Source organism: Aquarana catesbeiana, linkage group LG01 (assembly GCF_042186555.1).
Source record: "Aquarana catesbeiana isolate 2022-GZ linkage group LG01, ASM4218655v1, whole genome shotgun sequence".
Classification (NCBI taxonomy): domain Eukaryota; kingdom Metazoa; phylum Chordata; class Amphibia; order Anura; family Ranidae; genus Aquarana; species Aquarana catesbeiana.
The window spans coordinates 817899017-817920595 of NC_133324.1; the positions used below are offsets into that span (position 1 = coordinate 817899017).

General features: G+C 40.5%; 1 protein-coding gene across 2 annotated transcripts in view; it reads left to right on the forward strand.

Moving 5' to 3' along the window:
- The window catches only part of AASDH (aminoadipate-semialdehyde dehydrogenase), a 95613-nt gene that overhangs the window by 38826 nt on the left and 35208 nt on the right, over positions 1 to 21579 (forward strand). For both annotated transcript variants that reach the window (XM_073608399.1, XM_073608405.1), the window contains 3 exons: positions 8107 to 8348; positions 18895 to 18998; positions 21372 to 21544. In XM_073608399.1, the coding sequence (XP_073464500.1) occupies positions 8107 to 8348; positions 18895 to 18998; positions 21372 to 21544 (519 nt within the window). The remainder of the gene's footprint in view (positions 1 to 8106; positions 8349 to 18894; positions 18999 to 21371; positions 21545 to 21579) is intronic.

Sequence of the window (21579 nt, forward strand, 5' to 3'; positions counted from 1 at the left end):
GGGGAGGTTGGGGCAGTTGGGGCCCTGCGCCCCCAACCCCAAAGCACCTTGCCCCCATGTTGATCGGGACAAGGGCTTCTTCTCGACAACCCTGACCGTTGGTTGTCGGGGTCTGCGGGTGGGGTGCTTATCAGAATCTGGAAGCCCCCTTTAACAAGGGGGGGGCCCCCAGATCCTGGCCCCCCTCCCTATGTGAATGAGTATGAGGTACATTGTACCCCTACCCATTCACCTAATACAAAGTGTCAAAAATAAAACAGTACACTGGTTTTTAAAGTAATTTATTAAGGCAGCTCCGGCATCTTTTCCGATTTTCTTCTCCCCTCTCCGGCTCTTCTCCCTCCTCTGCTGATGTCTTCTGCCTCTGCCAGTTCTTCTCCCCTCTATTCTTCCTCCGATGATGACTCGACGCTCTCTCCCGCTCTAATTCTAGGTGCGTGGTGTGCCACTACTTATATTGGCATGGGGCGGGGCATGATGGGGCGGTGACATCACAAGAGGCGGGGCCTCCAGATGACGTCACCCATCGCTCGGCTGCGTGCTTAGATAAGATTCTGGTATGGATTTTGGGGGGGAACCCATGCCATTTTTAATTTGGCGTGGAGTTTCCTCTAAAGATTCATACCAGACTCAAAGTGCCTGGCATCGTTGGGATCAAAGTCGGATCCCCGTTCATTGAAGTCGGACGGATGTTGGACTTCAAGTCGCAAGGCAAATTTGGATCCACAGTCGTACGACTGTCGTGCCGTACCAGTGTGAACCCGGCCTTAGTATGTTTGTTTATTTTGGATTTAAACATATTTTCAGGATTTTAGGCAAGTATTTTGAATAACACACAAGTGTACTTTTATAGCCAATTTTTTCTGGTTAATTAAAAGATCCAATTTTCTGTGACTGTGTAAAAGTATTTTTAAGAAAAAATTATTGACAGATCCAATTTTCTGCTGCTTTTTACCTTTAGCATCAAGGTCCAGCATTGGTCAGCCTGCATAATGGACCTTACTTGCCCTGGTACTGATTTTCTATGTTTGAAATGTCTTGGTAAAAAAAAAATTATCTTTGTCCCTGACTGTGCTGAGGTTGAAAAAGTTAGAATCCAAGAATTTGAACGCTTTTTGAAATGTACAATCCCATATCTTGTTACAGGTTCAGGGGATCACTTATTTTTATGATACTTCCCTGCTTTATGATTTCTCAAAAATGCTTTATTTAGAAACTCTTAAATGATTATCATGAGGTATTTTGAACTTTTATTTTAATCTTCTTTTTATAACTTATTTGAGAACCTACGAAAAGTATCTCTAATCCTGAATAATGCTTTTCTCAAAAAGCATTCAGTACCTGTTTTATCCATAGTTGTAAAATGAACATTAGGCCAGGCTGTGGACATTCCAAGTATGTAAATATTCTTGAAAAGCACTTAACAAACTTTAAAACAAGTCCTCACTGACCTCTTTAGCTGCAGGCACTGTGAGCAGTTCATCCTCTAAATTTCACAGTAGAAACACCTAAAAGTGGTTCTAAAGCTGAAACGTTTTTCATCTTAATGAAACATTTTACCACTTGCTATGTCCCCCCCCGAAAACACTTACCTGACTCCTGTATTGATCTTGTGCTTTGCCCGTCTTCAGGTCTCCTCCCCCGTCTCTCTCTTCTCACGGGAGGTTCATACAGGAGCAGGAGCCAATGGCAGTCAAAGTCAAATCCTGTGAGCAGAAAGCGAGGAGTGGACCCGAGCTGTGTGTGTCTATAGACGCACACAGTGCAGTTTGGGAGTAAGCTTGCACATCTGCCCTCATAGCAAGCGCCTTGCTTTTGGGGGAAACCACAGAGAAGGCACTGAGAGCACCGATAACGGACCCAAGAAGAGAAGGAAGGGGGCAGCTCTATGCAATACCATTGCACAGAGCAGGTGAGTATAATGTGTATTTTATTTTTTTTTTTAAATTGCATTTAGAAACACTTGTGTTTACATTAGGATGCCAAATCACTGCTGGGAAGGGGGAACTAAGATCCTGATAAAATCACCTAAATGAGTTCAGTGCTTCTGCTGTTAACTTTAAAGGTGAAAACCTGAAATTTTTTTTTTTTATGTCATAATGTAGAGAAGATTTCCTATAATTTGAGCCCAGGCTTGCCACACAGAGTTAATCCAGCTCTGAGCAATCCTCTTTTATTTTTCAGTTAGATAAATCTTGACCGAGAAAAACGTTGTCAAATCCTCCCCCTTGCTGTGAGTGACAGGTGATTTACATATCTTGTGCACTAGCCCAAGACACAGGCATTATTTTTTAATTCCCCACTCCTTTCTTCAGCAGCTCTGCAAGGATTGGCTGTTCCACACATCAGCATGATTTGGCATGCTGAAGTCATGTGGTTACTTTCCTGTCTATTCACTGGATGTTAGAGATCATAACAGAAGTTCAGTGTAAGAAATACACAGGAGAAAATGCATATTGACAAGGGGAGTGTAGAGGTGAGCGGGGAGTTTACTGACATCACGACTCCACCCACTGAGCTCCAGACAACAGACCCACCCACAGAATCTGCAGTTTTTCGGCTCTCGTAACAGACAGAGGGGAGACATTTGACAGGTAAAGATGCATGTATATCCTTATAGATAACCCCCATGGCAGTAGTTTTGAAATGATGACAAATGATGACAAATGGGTTTACATTCACTTTAAGTGCTTCAGAGTGCCTGCAGCTACAGAGATGAATGACAGCTTAAATGTTCACTACTGTTTAGCTGGCCATACTATACAATTTTCTTGTTCAATTTTTCCTAGATTTACCTTCAACTATGTAGTGCAAGGAATCAAGAAAGAAAAATAAAAAAATTAAAAAGACATATGTACACACCCTAAAGAGTTAACTACAATTTAATTTATTGCTTAAAAGAGCAAAATACAAAAAGTCACAGCAAGCCAAAAATCCCGATAATCCCCTGTGTATAGGCCAAAAAAAAAAAAATATAAAAAAAATCCCCTATTGGTCTAGACTACCCTACATCAATGAGAACAGATAGCCCATGTAAACAAAATGCTGTCTCCCAAAACTAGGGAGAGCATGGGCAAATACAGCAGTTCACAAACCCCTCCCTCCCCTAGTTAAAAGGCACCTCCTATAATACCTTCAACAAAACCCCCAAGCCACCTATAAACGAATTACCAGCATATAATTCCTAAAAGGAGCAGTGTGTTTCCGTAAAACACAGATTTATATCACACTGTTCCATGATGGAATGTTGCACGATCCACACTCATCCTGATGTACCCATATTGCTATTCATATCACCGGTCAGTGGGGCTGAGTGCAAACACAAGTTATTAGTCACAATGGGTGAATATAGATGTTTATCCAAGATGAAACGGAGGAAATGCCCTCACGGACAGGTGTATTATTTCTCCAATATCAGTTAGTCCGTATTGCTCTCGTCCTGTTGTTGAAGTGCAATGGTGGAGAAAAAAATCCAAATACCAGAAAGATTGTATAAGTTCCTAGACACTGCAAATCCAAATAGTATTGTCTCAAAACCACAGGCTTATTCACAGGTATATTCAGTGTAGCCACATGCTAGGATTCCCGCAACGTGCAGGTAAATTCCTATAAGCAATTGATACGATTTTTCAGTCTGTAGTGGTTACTCACAGATCCAGCTGGCAATGCAGAGATCTCCACTAATCTTGTGTGTTGATCAATCTGTCAGAGTATATGCAATGCATACAATTCCTCATCTGTGATATTTCTATTGATTTCCAGGTTATGCAGTGCTTCAATGCTATCGAGGCAAGCTGATGATAGTCCAACGGACAATTGGATCAATGTCCAGGGAGTCTGGTACACAGGATAGATCTCCAAATTGATCTTTCAAATGGAACATTTGAGTTGATTGTTTCAGATAGTGCATTATCTGCTTTGAAAACGATGTCCCTGATAGAGCAGAGCTTGCCTTAATAGCATTGAAGCACTGCATAACCTGGAAATCAATAGAAATATCACAGATGAGGAATTGCATGCATTGCATATACTCTGACAGATTGATCCCCACACAAGATTAGTGGAGATCTCTACGTTGCCAGCTGGATCCGTAAGTAACCACTACAGACTGAAAAATCGTATCAATTGCTTATAGGAATCTTACCTGCACGTTGCGGGAATCCTAGCATGTGGCTACACTGAATATACCTGTGAATAAGCCTGTGGTTTTGAGACAATACTATTTGGATTTGCAGTGTCTAGGAACTTATACAATCTTTCTGGTATTTGGATTTTTTTCTCCACCATTGCACTTCAACAACAGGACGAGAGCAATACGGACTAACTGATATTGGAGAAAAATACACCTGTCCGTGAGGGTGTTTCCCTAATATCTTGGATAAACATCTATATTCACCCATTGTGACTAATAACTTGTGTTTGCACTCAGCCCCACTGACTGACCATCCGGTGATATGAATAGCAATATGGGCGAGTGTGGATCGTGCATCATTCCATCATGGAACAGTGTGATATAAATCTGTTTTACGGAAACACACTGCTCCTTTTAGGAATTATATGCTGGTAATTCGTTTATAGGTGGCTTGGGGGTTTTGTTGAAGGTATTATAGGAGGTGCCTTTTAACTAGGGGAGGGAGGGGTTTGTGGACTGCTGTATTTGCCCATGCTCTCCCTAGTTTTGGGAGACAGCATTTTGTTTACATAGGCTATCTGTTCTCATTGATGTAGGGTAGTCTAGACCAATAGGAGATTTTTTTGATATTTCCTTTTTTGGCCTATACACAGGGGATTAGTGGGATTTTTGGCTTGCTGTGACTTTTTTTTGTATTTTGCTCTTTTAAGCAATACATTAAATTGTAGTTAACTCTTTAGGGTGTGTACATATCTCTTTATTTTTTAATTTTCTTTCTGGTTTAGTGTTATCATTGATTACACCCCCCGATTATTTAGTTGGTGAGTACTACCAGCTAATCAATATAGGCGGGATTCCCATTTTTTTCTATTTTTGCATATGTAGTGCAAGGGCCTGCCTGATTGCATACAAATTTGAAAGTGTTTAGTTTTGACCTCATATTATATGGTTTTGGTAAAGCTAAAGCAAAATTGTATGGCCAGCCTTAGTTTAAAATATATAGACTCACCGGCCACTTTATTAAGTACACTTGTTCAATTGCTTGGTAACACAAATCAGCCAACCACATGGCAGCAACTCCAATGCATTTAGGCATCTAGACGTGGTGAAGACAAATTGCTAAAGTTCAAACCGAGCATCAGAATGGGAAAGAAAGGGGATTTAAGTGACTTTGAACGTGGCATAGTTGTTGGTGCCAGACGGGCTGGTCTGAGTATTTTAAAAACTGCTGATCTACTGGGATTTTCACACACAACCATCTCTAGGGTTTAGAGAGTGGTCCGAAAAAGAGAAAATATCCAGGGGAGCGGTAGGTTGTGTGAACTAAAATGCCTTGTTGATGTCAGAGGAGAATGGGCAGACTGGTTCGAGATGATAGAAAGGCAGCAGTAACTCAAATAACCACTTGTTACAACCAAGGTATGCAGAATACCATCTCTGAAAGCACAACACATCAAACCTTGAAGCAGATGGGCTACAGCAGCAGAAGACCACACGCGATGCCACTCGTGTCAGCTAAGAACAGGAAACTGAGGCTACAATTCACCCAGGCTTACCAAAATTGGACAATAGAAGATTGGAAAAACGTTGCCTGGTCTGATGAGTCTCCATTTCAGCTGCGACATTTAGATGTTAGGGTCAGAATTTGGTGTAAACAACATGAAAGCATGGATCCATGCTGCCTTGTATTAATGGTTCAGGCTGGTGGTGTTGGTGTAATGGTGTGGGGGATATTTTCTTGGCACACTTTGGGCTCCTTACAGGCATCTAGTTTCATGATCTCACATAATAATCTGGATTCTGAGTATGCTTTTCAAAGGATATCATGTAACCTGAACATGCAGCCATCCGAGTATGGGGCCTGGAGTGTTTTTTCACAGTAAATTTACATGTCCTAGGAAGACTAACATACTTTTTTTAAAGAAAAAACAAATAGATGAAAGGGGTGTGTGGCGCTACCTAATAGCCAAGAGCACACAGGTTTTTTGTATGGGGAGAGTGAGAGGACTGCAACATAAATGTAAAAGTCTCACCGGCATGCTTCTCCTGAAACCCCAATAATTCTTTCCTTTGGATGTGGTTTCACTTACCTATATGTATTTTGCTTATTGTTTTATTTTTCACTTTGACAGTTGCGTTTAATATCACTCAGAATCAACATTTATATTTGTTGCACTGTATGTATCACCTGTCATGCACTTGTGGTATGTAGTTGTTAGGATGTACATACTACTCTTTTTTAGTTTTTAGGCCTACACTTGCATAGGTACTAGGTAATTTTGGATCGTGGTTTGTACCTTCCACATTAGGGGTGCATACCTATATGTATTTTCATGTTCATGCAGTTCATGTACACGCCTGACCGTGTGTATGCCCTTCACTTTATATATATCTATCCCTTTCATGACTAAGCCTATTTTTGAAATTTGGTGTTTACAAGTTAAAATCCGTATTTTTTGCTAGAAAATTACTTAGAACCCCCAAACATTATATATATTTTTTTAGCAGAGAATCTAGAGAATAAAATGGCGATTGTTGCAATATTTTTTATCACACGGTATTTGTGCAGCGGTGTTTTAAACGCAAATTTTTGGAAAAGTGACACTTTCATGAATTTTGAAAAATCCAAACAGTAAAGTTACCCCAATTTTTTTGTATAATGTGAAAGATGATGTTACGGCGAGTAAATAGATACCAAACATGTCACCCTTTATAATTGCACGCACTCGTGGAATGGCGACGAACTACGGTACCTATGAATTTCCATAGGCGACGCTTTAAAAATTTTTTACGGTTACCAGGTTTGAGCTACAGAGGAGGTTTAGGGCTAGAATTATTGCTCTCGCTCTGACGATCGCGGCGATACCTCACATGTGTGGTTTGAACACCGTTTACATATGCGTGCGTGACTTCCGTATGCGTTTTCTTCGCTGCGCGAGCTCGTAGGGATAGGGGCACTTTAAAATTTTTTTTTTTTTTTTTTATTTATTTTATTTATTTTTGTACTTTATAAATTGTGTTTAAAAAATTTTTTTTTTTTTTTTTACTTTTATTGCTGTCACAAGCAATGTAAACATCCCTTGTGACAGTAATAGGTGGTGACAGGTACTCTTTATGGAGGGATGGGGGGTCTAAAAGACCCCCCATCCCTCCTTTACACTTCAAAGTATTCAGATCGCTGAAAATGGCGATTCTGAATACTGTGTACTTTTTTAAATTCGGCGCCATTGGCAGCCGAGTAAATGGGAAGTGACGTCATGACGTCGCTTCCGCGTTTACAACGAGAAGGCTGGAACGAAGCCGCTCGCAGCTTCGTTCCAGTCCGCCCCCAGCCGCCGAAGGCAGCCGAATGGACACCGGGCCTCCCGATCGCACGGTAGGCCCGGTAACAGCGGCGGGAGGCGGCGGGAGGGGGGGGATGTCCCCTCCCGCTCCTCCGGTATAACAGCCGAGCGGCTTTTAGCCGCATCGGTTGTTATACACGGGTAGCCGATCGCCCGCTGTAAACAACGGTACCGGGATGATGCCTGCAGCTGCGGGCATCATCCCGGTATAACCCCGGAAAGCCGAGTACGCATATCTGCGTACGGTCGGCGGGAAGGGGATAATCTATCATACAGGGATACCTATACATGAGGTATTGATTTTTTTAATTTTGTTTTATTTATTTTATTTTGGGGTTTCAGGAGAAGCACGCCGGTGAGGCTTCTATGTTGCAGTCCTCTCACTCTCCCCATACAAAAAACCTGTGTGCTCTTGGCTATTAGGTAGCGCCACACACCCCTTTCATCTGTTTGTTTTTTCATTAATGTAAGTTCCCCTAAAAGAGCCTTATTAGGGGAGGCAGCAACCTTTTCTCTCCCACCCTTATCCTAAGCGCGGTTGATTTCTCTATAACGATACCTTTTTTAAAGTTCATATTTGAGGAATTGACCACATTATGATTATAGTTGGCTACTTTTATTCCTTTTCAGGTGACACCAACCTTATTGAGAAGATTTAGCTGTGACTCTACTCAGTCCTCAGTGTTGTCCAAAGAAACCTCCCTTAGAGTGTTAGCTCTTGGAGGGGAGCAGTTCCCACCTGTCAGTGTCCTGAGACATTGGATGGAGCCTGGCAATAGGACACGTCTCTTCAACCTTTATGGCATAACAGAAGTGTCTAGCTGGGCCACTTGCTATGAGGTTCCAGAATCTCTTCTCAACTCAAATGCACGGTATGTGAAATGGGTGTTTGTTTTTTGAAGTGATATACAATGTACTTTTTGATATAGTTGCATAGTTAATCTGGTTGAAAAAAACAGTCCATCCAGTTCAACCAACAAAGTAACATTTGAACCAGTAAACCAGGCTGTAATGATTGTAAGAGTCATTTGACTTAAAGGAGAAGTACAGCCAGAGCTTGTTTGGCTGTACTTCTATGGATCACAGTCACCATTTTTTTAGTGAACCAAACCAAATTCATTCAGAAATTAAGTTATGTGTAAAAAAAAATGGAATGACAAAGGGAAAGAGTTATGAACACATGAAGAAAGAGAGGTGCAAAAAGGCATGGAAAGCCAAGACACCAGCTGAAATCTATCAGTAATTAGAAAGCAATCCTGCCCCTTGACAGTGTAAATTAATATCAGCTGGTTCAGTCTCAACCGATGGCCTACACAAAGGTGTCTCATTGCCAAGGTGAACAAAGATTACTGCACACACATACAAAAATGGGTTTTAACCACTTACCCACTGGGCACTTAAACCCCCTTCCTAACCAGACCAATTTTCAGCTTTCGGTGCTCTCACATTTTGAATGACAATTACTTATCAATAGTCATGCAACACTGTACCTATATGAAATTTTTGCTTTTTTTTCACACAAATAGAGCTTTCTTTTGATGGTAATCACCGCTAGTTTTTTTTATTTTTTGCGCTATAAAAGAAAAAAAACAAATTCTGTAAAAAAAAAAAAAAAATGCATTTTTCTTCGTTTCTGTTTATAAAAAAATTGCAAATTAGTAATTTTTCTTCATGTATTTTGGCCAAAATTTATACTGCTACATATCTTTGGTAAAAATAACCCAAATCTGTGTATATTATTTGGTCTTTGTGAAAGTTATAGAGTCCACAAGCTATGGTGCCAATCTTTGAAAATTTATCTCATTTCTTGACCCATTTTTGGAAAGTAGACATTACAAGGTATTTAGTTAGAGGCATGGTGAGTTTTTTGAAGTTGTAATTTTTTTCCCACAATTCTTTGAAAAATGTAAGATTTTTTTTTTTTTTTTCCTTTTTTTTTTTTTTTTCACAAAATTGTTGTGTTTAGCAGGTTATTTCTCACACAGCATATCTCGCACAGCATATGCATAGCACAAATTACACCCCAAAACACATTCTACTATTCCTCCTGAGTATGGCAATACCACATGTGTGAGACTTTTACACAGCGTGGCCACATACAGAGGCCCAACATGCAGGGAGCGCCATCAGGCGTTCTTGGAGCATAAATTACACATATAATTTCTTGACTACCTCTTACAATTTTGAAGGCCCTGGAGAACCAGGACAATGGAAACGCCCCAAACATTACCCCATTTTGGAAAGAAAACAACCCAATGTATAATCTGAGGCATAATGAGTCTTTTGAACATGTCATTATTTTTTTTTTTCTACAAGTTTTTGGAAAATGTGTAAAGAAAATGAAAACACTTTTTTTTTTTTTTTTTTTTTTTTTACACAATGTTGTCCATTTACACAATTTTTCTAACACATGTACATACCAAAATTCCCCCCCCCCCCCTAAATAGATTCTCCTACTCCTGAGTACGGCAATACCACATGTGTGAGACTTTTCCACAGTGTGGCCACATACAGAGGACCAACATGCAGGGAGCACTGTCAGGTGTTCTAGGGGCATAAGTTTCAAATCTAATTTGACTACCTATTACACTTTTGTGAGGCACTGTAGTGGTATGGATGTTTCATGGATGATAACTGATGTGGCATGAATGGGGATGGATGAGCCGAGGATGGGGATGGTTGAGCATGAATGAGTATGGCTGGGTATAGATGGTATGGCTGGGTGCGGCTGAGTACAGCTGGGTGCGGCTGAGTACAGCTGGGTGCGGCTGAGTACAACTGGGTACGGCTGAGTATGGATGGGTATGGTTAATTATGGATGGGGGTGGATGGGATGGCTGAGCATGGATGGATGAATGAGTATTGCTGAGGATGGATGAGTATGCTGAATATCGATGGCTGAGCATGGATGGATGGATGGATGAGTATGCTTAGCATGGATGGATGAGTATGGATGGGTGAGCATGGATGGATGGATGAGTATGTTGAGAATGGATAAGGATGGATGGCTGAGTATGCGGAGCATGGATGGGTGAGCATGGATAGATGAGTATGCTGAGCATGGATGGATGAGCATGGATAGATGAGTATGCTGAGCATGGATGGATGAGTATGGATGGGTATGCTGAGCATGGATGGCTGGGGATGGATGGCTGGAATGGGCACATGTCAGCGCTGTGGGCATTACACATCCAGCCCACAGTGCTGCTGCCACCGATCTATCCCCTCTCCACTCGCACTGTACCAATAAGTACGGGAAGAGGATAGAGGAACCGGATGTGACGCCGGTTTGTTTACAAGTGATCGTCGTGTACCGTGATGTGCCAGGTCCTCTGGACTCGGCAGTCATGGATGTTCCCGAGTGCGCACCCCAGGGAGCGCGTGAGAGCGGGATTCTGGGAGGACGTCAATGTACGCCCTCCCAGAGTTATCAGACCACGCTGCAGCCATCATTCGGCTATAGCATGGTCAGAAAACGGTTAAATCATTGCCAAGGTGTCACACAAGAAACCTCTCATGATGGGTAAATGCAAAGAGCTCTCAAGATCTTTGCAACCTTATTGTTGCAAAACATACTGATGGCATTGGTTACAGAAGGATTTCTAAACTTCTGAATGTTCCAGTGAGCACTGTTGGGGCCATAATCCGGCAGTGGAAAGAACATAATTTCATCATAAACCGGCCACTAATAGGCGCTTCTCTCAAGATTTCTGACAGAGGAGTGAAAAGAATTATCAGAAGAGTTGTCCAAAAGCCAAGCACTTGTGGAGAGCTTCAGAAACACCTGGAATAAGCAGGTACAATTGTTTCAAAGAAAACAAGTAATGCACTTAACCGCCATGGCCTGTATGCACACTCGCCACACAACACTCTATTGATAAAGAAAAAATGTTGAAGCTCGTTTTAAAGTTTGCTGCACAACATTTAGACAAGCCTGTTAAATACTGTGAGAATATAGTCTGGTCAGATAAGACCAAAATTGAACTCTTTGGATGCCATAATACACACGTTTGGAGGTCAAATGACACTGCACATTACCCCAAAAACACTATACCAACAGTAAAATTTGGAGGTGAGAACATCATGGTCTGGGGCTGTTTTTCATCATAAGATACTGGTAAACTTCATATTGTTGAAGGAAGGATGAATGGAAAAATGTACCAAGACATTCTTGACAAAAATCTGCTTCCATCTACCAGGATTATGAAAATGAAACGAGTGTGGACATTTCAGCAAGACAATGATCCCAAACACAAAGCCAAGGAAATTCTCAACTGGTTTCATAGAGAGAAAATAAAGCTGCTAGAATGGCCCAGCCAATCACCTGACTTAAATCCAATAGAAAATCTATGGAAAGAACTAAAGAGTTCATAGAAGAGGCCAACGGAACCTTCAAGATTTGAAGTGGAAAAATGGGCCAAAATCACACCCGAGCAATGCATGCGACTAGTTTAAATAAAGAAAAAATAATAGAATCGCGCTAAGGCATTAACTTAATGTATACATTAATCAATAATACTGCCCATGAAACGTACATGTACCATGAACAAGTTGGCAAGAAATAATATGATGCCAAAATTAGAAACAAAAAGTGAAATCCAATAAATGGTGATGAAATTAAAATGTATATGGCATATAGTGCAATGGCCAAACACCCCTGAACAAATGAATTGAAATCCAAAAATATTGGAAAAAGTCCATCAAATTATGAATTGTATGTAGGTTCATGCTACTGAATAACAAGCGGTTAGATCTGCCGTGTATTGACTAGAGTCATCCCTTTTAAACAAAATATCTGATGCCATCTGGATAAGGATACCCCTAAAAAAGGCTTTGTTTTACACTATTGGAGCTTCTCATATCTTTCATGCCACACTCGTCATCTATGAGCTGGGGAGATATGATGGGATCTGAGTTCCAATAGCTTCATTTGGTATCTTTGGATGTTTTATTACCACCAACGAATCTAGAGTCCGGGTCCACTTGCCAAGCTCCGGAGGGCTTTCTCTGTACAGGCTTCCTCTGATCCTCTGTAGTGGGGGATCATGGGGTTCTGGTAAGTGGCAAATCTTTATCACTGGTGGTGGATTGAACACAAGATTTTTCACGTCATGGAAGATTCCATACAATTCATACTTTTGATGGACTTTTTCCAATATTTTTGTATTTCAATTCATTTGTTCACGAGTGTTTGGCTATTTTAGTGTTTGGACATTACACTATATGCCATATACATTTTAATTTCATCAACATTTATTGATTTCACTTTTTGTTTCTAATTTTGGCATCATATTATTTCTTGCCAACTTATTCATGATACATGGTACATGCACATGGCAGTATTATTGATGAATGTATACATTATTAACCACTTACCAACCGGCCCATAGCCGAATGACGGCTGCAGGGCGGTTGGATAACTCTGGGAGGGCGTACTATGACGTCCTCCCAGAATTCCCCTCTCGCGCGCCCCCTGGGGCGCGCACCCGAACACATCCGTGACCGCCGGGTCCAGAGGACCCGGCACATCACAGATCCCGGTAAATGGCCGCTGATCGCGGCCGTTTACCATGTGATCTCCTCCCCTCCTGTGTACCGATCGGTACACTGTGAGCGGAGAAGGGGATGGATGGATGGCTGCAGCGCTGTGGGCTGGATGTGTAGTGCCCACAGCGCTGCACAGAGACATCCAGCCATCCATCCATCCATCCATGCTCAGCCATCCCTCACTGCTCTGCAATGCTGTGCAATACTCTGCAAAGCCCCACATTACCCTGGAATACCCCACATTACTCTGCAAAGCCCCACATTACTCTGCAATAGCCCCACATTACCCTGGAATACCCCACATTTCTCTGCAATACCCCCACAATACTCTGCAAAGCCCCGCATTACTCCGACATACCCCGCCATACTCCGCAATACCCAGCCATACCCTGCCATGCTGAGCCATGCTCGGCTGTACTCGGCCTCTGTATGTGTCCAGGCTGTGGAAGTCTCACACATGTGGTATTGCCGTACTCAGGAGGAGTAGGAGAATCTATTTTGGGGTGTCATTTTTGGTATGTACATGTTATGTGGTAGAAATATTGTATAAATGGACAACTTTGTGTTAAAAAAAAAATGCGTTTTAACCACTTCCCGCCGGCCGTCATACAACGTCCTTGACTTTGTGCGGGGATATCTGAATGATGCCTGCAGCTACAGGCATCATTCAGATATCAGCTTTTTCAGCCGGCGATTCCCTACACCATAAGAATGATCATAGCGGCTGTTCCACTGCTTGATCGTTCTTACGGGAGGCGAGAGGGGATGTCCCCCCCTCCCGCGCTTCTACCGACTCACCGCTACGATCGAAGCCAGGATCGTTTTTTTGTTTTTTTTTTAAATTTCAGGCTTCCCAGCCTAGAGGTGAGATGTGGGGTCTTATTGACCCCATATCTCACTGTAAAGAGGACCTGTCATGCCATATTCCTATTACAAGGATGTTTACATTCCTTGTAATAGGAATAAAAGTGGTCAAAAATTTTTTTTTTTGGAAAAAAGCATCAAACTAAAATAAATAAAGTAAAATGAACAAAAAAAAAAAAAAAATTTTTTAAAGCGCCCCTGTCCCTGTGTGCTTGCATGCAGAAGCGAACGCATACGTAAGTCCGGCCCACATATGAAAACGGTGTTCAAACCACACATGTGAGGTATCGCTGCGATCGGTAGAGCGAGAGCAATAATTTAGACCTCCTCTGTAACTCAAAACATGTAACCAGTAAAAAATTTTAAAGCGTCGCCTATGGGGATTTTTGAGTAGCAAAGTTTGGCGCCATTCCACAAGCGCGTGCAATTTTGAAAGGTGACATGTTGGGTATCTATTTACTCGGCGTATCTTTCACATTATGCAAAAACATTGGGCTAACTTTACTGTTTTGGTTTTTGTAAAGCACAAAACGCTTTTTTTTTTGGGAAAAAAAACTGTTATAAAAATTGCTGCGCAAATACCGTGCGAGATAAAAAGTTGCAATGACCGCCATTGTATTCTCTAGGGTCTTTGCTAAAAAAACATATATAATATTTTGGGGTTCTATGTAATTTTCTAGCTAATAAATGATGATTTTTACATGTAGGAGAGAAATGTCAGAATTGGCCTGGGTTCTCCAGAACGCCTGAAGGTGCTCCCCTGCATGTTGGGCCTCTGTATGTGGCCATGCTGTGTAACAGTCTCACACATGTGGTATCGCCGTACTCGGGAGTAATAGCAGAATGTGTTTTGGGGTGTAATTTGTGGTATGCATATGCGGTGTGTGAGAAATAACCTGCTAATATGACAATTTTGTGGAAAAAAAAAAAAAGTAAAAAAAACCCCTTGATTTTGCAAAGAATTGTGGGAAAAAATGACAACTTCAAAAAACTCACCATGCATCTTTCTAAATACCTTGGAATGTCTTCTTTCCAAAAAGGGGTCATTTGGGGGGTATTTGTACTTTTCTGGCATGTTAGGGTCTCAAGAAATTAGATAGGCCGTCAGTACTTCAGGTGTGATCAATTTTCAGATATTCGCACCATAGCTTTTGGACTCTATAACTTTCAAAAAGACCAAATAATATCCACCGATTTGGGTTATTTTTACCAAAGATATGTAGCGGTATAAATTTTGGCCAAAATATATGAAGAAAAATTACTAATTTGCAAAATATTATAACAGAAATGAAGAAAAATGTATTTTTTTACAGATTTTTCGGTCTTTTTTCTTTTACGGCGCAAAAAATAAAGAACCCAGCGGTGATTAAATACCACCAAAAGAAAGCTCCATTTGTCTGAAAAAAAGGACAAAAATTTCATATAGATACAGTGTTGCATGACTGAGTAATTGTCATTCAAAATGTGAGAGCACCAAAAGCTGAAAATTGGTCTGGTTAGGAAGGGGGTTTAAGTGCCCAGTTGTCAAGTGGTTAAGTTAATGCCTTAGCGCGATTTCTATTAATTTTTTTTCTTTATTTACACTGTTTTTGTTGTGCAGAAGAATCGCTGCTTTTATTATTCAAGATCTGTTTACCAATAGTTTTATTTGTGTTTAGGTACACCATTTTGATTCACCTTAGCGCAGTTTTTTCTTTTTTCTTTTATGTGACTAGTTTAGTTTCTCCATACAGGAGGCGTCCTGAAGCTGTCATTACCAACAGCCACTCTGTTTTTGCACAAAAATAATGATTTGAGTTCAAATACATATTTATATGATGACCATTTATTTGATATTAATTATGCACCTTTTTCTCTATATTCTAAAGGCTGTTTTGTGTTTTTGTTTGTTGATGATGTTTTGTTTTTTTGTACATGTGACTGGCAGCAGAGGACTAGGAAAAAATATAGATAAAAGAAAATCACCTATAGGTATAATGCTGGAAACCTTCATCACATCCCAGTACAAAAGAGAAAATTGCAAAAGGGGGTGTGACCCGGGGGAATTTTATCGGCAAAGGATGTTAACCAGAAAAGGGAGTAACGAGCATATAAAAATATAAAAAATGTATTAAATACAAAACAGTAGTAAAGTAGGTACATAGGGTATATACACCTAAAAACAAATTAGTCAGACTGGATAGTTACATAACAGCTATATGCCAAAACACTCAGTTGATCTCATGGTAGAAGGTCAAATGGAGTACGTATGCATAGAATTCCCAACATTTTTGGGAATACAGGTATGAGTAATTAGAAACAAGCTGTTTTTTGTCTGATAATGAAATATTAAAGATATCAAAAAGATGAGAAAATGAACAAATGTACAAATGTGAGAACACAGTAGGTAATAGCATGGCGTGTGTAATAAAAATATATATATATATATATATATATATATATATATATATATATATATTATGATTTATATTTATTTATGTAGGAATCGTTTTGGGTACGAGATTGTAAAGAAGTTACGATCATATTTTTGTATTGTATTTTCTCTAGATCGATCACAAAGAGTCCCCGTTGGGAATACTAGATAGCAGAATATCAGCTGGAGTCTATGAAGAAATTTGAGACATGATCAAGAATATTAATATATATATATATATATATATATATATATATATATATATATATATATATATATATATATATATATATATATATATATATTTGTGAAATATAATTGGAAAGATCTAATTAATTAAATGAGAGAATTTAGTCAGTTCTTAATGTTATGCTGATGATACATGATACATAATAGGATGAATCTGTTGTAAATATTTTTCTATTAGGAAGTCTAGGATGGTTTACTGGAACTAGATTTATGCAGCAGGGTTAGATGTCTGATCGTGTATAGGTGGTTTGTGTAGGATAATTAGTTAAGTGAACACAGGTGTGTACTAGACTGGGTGTTGATAAGAGAACATAGTGTGGTTTGGCTTTTCACACACAGCCAGAAAAGCCTGACGAAGAGCGACTTGCGCTCGGAACTGTACAGTGGCTTGCTTGTATTTGAAATATGTAATGGAATAATTTTCAGTAAAAGGACACTTTTTGCATCAAGCATCGTTCTACGTGTTTTTCCTATCTTTTATGGTGGAATTTTGGGAGTCCACCCTGACGGTGTCTTGATTGAACAAGGATATCAAGAGAAGAAGGTAACCCACCTGATGTTTATCTCTATATATATATATATATATATATATATATATATATATGGATATGGCAAGTAGTAAAGCAAGTGATGCTTACAATATAACTATCTTAGCGAATTAAAGTGCACATCAGGATTCACATGGAGAGGCTTCAATCCCTAGAATGCCCCATCGCATAGGAGAATGCTCTGGATATTGGCTGGGGGGCTGGGTATGCATCCCCACAGCACCGATGATGTACGTACTAGAAGCTCCTTCTGCTGATGTTTCCCTGTTCTTTGAAAAGAAAAAACCCCAAATATTTACTGCTAGAAAACATATTCAATAAGAAAAATAAGATTCTAATACATGTCTATTGGTAAAAATAATCCCAATAAGTGTATATTGATTGATTTTGTAAAAGTTATAGCCTCTACAAACTATAGTATATGTACTGGGAATTATTTATTTATTTTTTTTTAATACTTCTAAGTGACTTATAATGGGACTGCGACGAACAACCTGACACTGAGTGGGAACTGTCTACTGCCACTGACATCACCAGTGACACTAATACAGTGATAGGTGATAACACTATACACTGCCACTGTACTAATGACACTGGCTGGTAAGGGGTTAACATCTTGGGTAATCAAGGTGTTAAATGTGTGTATTATGTGCTGCTTTTTAGTAAAGATTATTTTGTTTCTTATCCCTGCATTGCAGAAGACTGCAGGGAGGGAAGGGGGAAGAAGAACTCCTGCTCAGATGATCCGAGCAGAAGTGGGAGCGGGTACATGTCAAAACCAGGTACCCACTCCCCCCCACCCCCCAATTGTTGGGTAGAGTTCCACTTTCGGTGTGCAACCCCCCCCCCCCCCCTAATTGTTACCTAAGCCCAAACTCAGTACAGAGATGTGCACGAGAGCATCGGTTCTCCCGGATCTCTTGGCTGCGATGCAGAAGCCATCGGCTCCCGCTGCTGTCAATCGGAGCCAGTGAGGGAGGGCGGGGCTGAGCCACCTTCTTTGTCTTAAAAACACACAGCGGGGCTCAGGAGCAGGCATGCACGAGTGCCCCCCTAGCAAGCGCTTGCTATGGGGGCATTGGACAAGGGAGAGGTGCCTTTACAAACACTTTAAATGTACTTTTTGCAAGCTCCAGAACTGCTGTTGGTAGCCATTAAATATATTCCCTGGTTGTGTTTCCAGTAGACAGTAGAACCATACGCTGGTAACAGTAAACACAAATATGTGCAGTCACTTTATGGAAATGCACAAACATGACCAAAAAAAACGTGATGGGACTGACTTGGGGTATAATAGTATCCTTCTGGGCGTAGAGTGGCAGTTAGCATGTTTTAGGAGATAAATACTATAATGGTGCGTTTCTTTTGTTTTTCATTTTTTTGCAGGATTTGACTTGATATATAACAGAAGTTATTTGGAGAAATGTATTTTATTGGTGGCATCTAGTTATTATTTTACTTGGGGTTGGGATCAGTATTTGGCTAAGGTTGGACATAATAATTTGTGAGATATATATATAAAAACTTGCTAGAATAAAAATTGTCACCTCCTAAAGAAAAGTAAGAATCCTAAAAAAATAACATTTAGATCAATTAGGTACGCTTACTACTTTAGAAACACTACAGTCAGTAAAGCCGCTCTAGCTTGCTTGTCCATAGCCTTTCATATCCTGATGCACAGAGATTGTATATGATTTAAAATGACCATGAAATACCAACTGATAATTTAAGTTTGTCTACCTATCCTTTTTTTTTTTTTTTTTTTTTTTAATGCTCTCTCGTTGTTTTTTTTCTTAGTGATCCACCGGTACCTTTGGGCAGGCCACTGTGTGAAACAATAGTAGAAGTCCGAAATGAGGATAACAACAGGATTGAAGAAGGGGAAGGGCAAGTTTTCCTAGGTGCAGAGAAAATGTTTAACTGTCTGATAATATCTTTAATGAAGAGTTCTCTTCTTGTGCAGTATAGCACGTGCCCCGCCATCAGAATACAATGATGAGTGTTGCCTGTTAGAGCCGGCAGCACTGATTGTTTGGGAAAAACCCAACAGGCTGGTTGTGCAGTCGATACCTGTTGATCCGGATGGTTTTCGAACCACATATGGCCACCAAAAGTCATACTGTCCCTTCTGTATTGAACTGTATTGCAATTGAATTGTAATTGTACTGTTCCCCTTTCTAGATTGTAAAGCGCTGCGCAAACTGTTGCCGCTATATAAATCCTGTAAAATAATAATACTGGGAATGCCAAAGAATGGTGCCTGGTGTGCTTGAGCTCTTTGTGTGCTAGTGTTATAAGCTGGAGAGGGGGGGGGTTATAACCCCTGTCAGGTTTTTTTTTTTTTTTTTTTTCACCCTCAGTGTCCCATTGTGGAGATTTCCCTTCACTTCCTGTCCTATAGCCAAAACGGGAAGTGAGAGCAAATCCCTGCAAATTAGGGGAATTCCTTGGGGACCCCTAGGTCACCAGAACTAGTGTCCCCATTGGAAGAGTTCCCTTCTATTACTTTTGCGGGGACAACCCAAAGTTTGGGATTTTCTTTTCATTTTACTTTCAGTGATAATGGTAAACAGGACAAATGTGTCAGAAACTATGAAATCATACCGAGACGGAAGTACAGTTAAATCACACTTGTTTAATAATAAAAAGAAAAAAAAAACGTAGTCAAAACATAGCCAAAGTTCAGTAACTGGAGAGGATAGTCAGCCAAGCCAGAAGTCGGGGATCAAAGTAGTGGAACAGCAAGCAGGATCCGGAGCCAGAAGGGATGTCGGCAAAGCCAGTCTTTAACCACTTCAGCCCCGGAAGAATTTACCCCCTTCCTGACCAGAGCACTTTTTGCGATTCGGCATTGCGTCGCTTTAACTGACAATTGCGCGGTCGTGCAACGTTGTACCCAAACAAAATTGACGTCCTTTTTTTCCCACAAATAGAGCTTTCTTTTGGTGGTAATTGATCACCTCTGCGGTTTTTAATTTTTGCGCTATAAACAAAAAAGTGCAAAATTTTGAAAAAAACGCATTATTTTGTACTTTTTGCTATAATAAATATCGCCATTTTTTTTAAAGAAAAAAAGCAATTTTTTTTTTCAGTTTAGGCCGATATGTATTCTTCTACATATATTTTTGGTAAAAAAAAAAAACGTAATAAGCGTATATTGATTGGTTTGCGCAAAAGTTTTATAGCGTCTACAAAATAGGAGATAGATTTATAGCATTTTTATTATTATTGATTTTTTTTTTTACTAATAATGGCGGCAATCTTCGATTTTTATCGTGACTGCGACATTATGGCGGACACATCGGACAATTTTGACACATTTTTAGGACCATTAGCATTAATACAGCGATTAATGCTATAAAAATGCATTGATTACTGTAAAAATGTCACTGGCAGTGAAGGGGTTAACACTAGGGAGCGATCTAGGGGTTAACTGTGTTCCCTGGGAGGCGATTCTAACTGAAGGGAGAGGGGACTGAATAGAGGAAGTGACGGATCGTGGTTCCTAGCTAATAGGAACACACGATCTGTCACTCCTGTCAGAACAGGGAAGTGTGTGTTTACACACACTCGTCCCTGTTTTGTGTCGCTTGGTCACGATCGCGACCGCCGGCCACGAGCATCGGCAGCCCCGCGCGCCTGCTATCCCCACCCCGTGAGCCGACATATAGCTACAACGGCTCGAGCAGGGGAGCCAACCTGCCGCAGTATAACTGCGGCGGTTGGTCGGGAAGTGGTTAAACAGGAACACAGGAGATGTTTCTTGTGATGTTGACCAATGCGAAGGCAGAGACACTCTGGATTGGACGGCTTAAGTAGGCAGGACTGACGAGCAGGATATGAACAACACCCAAGTAACTGTGGAGAGAGATGGGAGCTGGCATCTAGCTGACAGCTGAATGGCCAGCTCAGAGAAGGAAGGGCTGAGCCCAGCCCTGACAAAATGGAGAGGGTGAATGTCCTTAGCAGGGGCACAGATGGCAATAAGAACTGACGGGTGTTCTAATCCCTCTGCACTCTATCCAAAACTAAAAAAAAAGTTTTGTCTTTAGTTCTAGTTTAATTGTTCTTTTAAGTGTTTGATTCAGGCCTATGGATAAGCATGTCTTCTGTTTGTGACCATGAATGGAAATGTTGACTTTCCTTTGCTTCTACTACATTCATAAGAGTTTTTCTTTAGCCTACATAGACTTGCTTATATGATGCATCATACAATGATTTGTCTTTAGTAAGGCTGATGTTAATATTTTTTATTGTTGTTCTTGGTCCTGCAGGAGGGAGCCAGAGGGTCTGCTTTATAGATGATGAATGTATTCTGCCCTGTGGGATGATGAGAAGTACTGGGGACTGGGTGAGGTTACAAGATGGCAACATGTACTATATAGGACGGAGGGACAACCAGTTCAAGCGTCATGGCAAGAGGCTTAATACTGAATATATACAGCAGGTATGGGAGGTGCCAAATAGTAGTGATAAACTTCT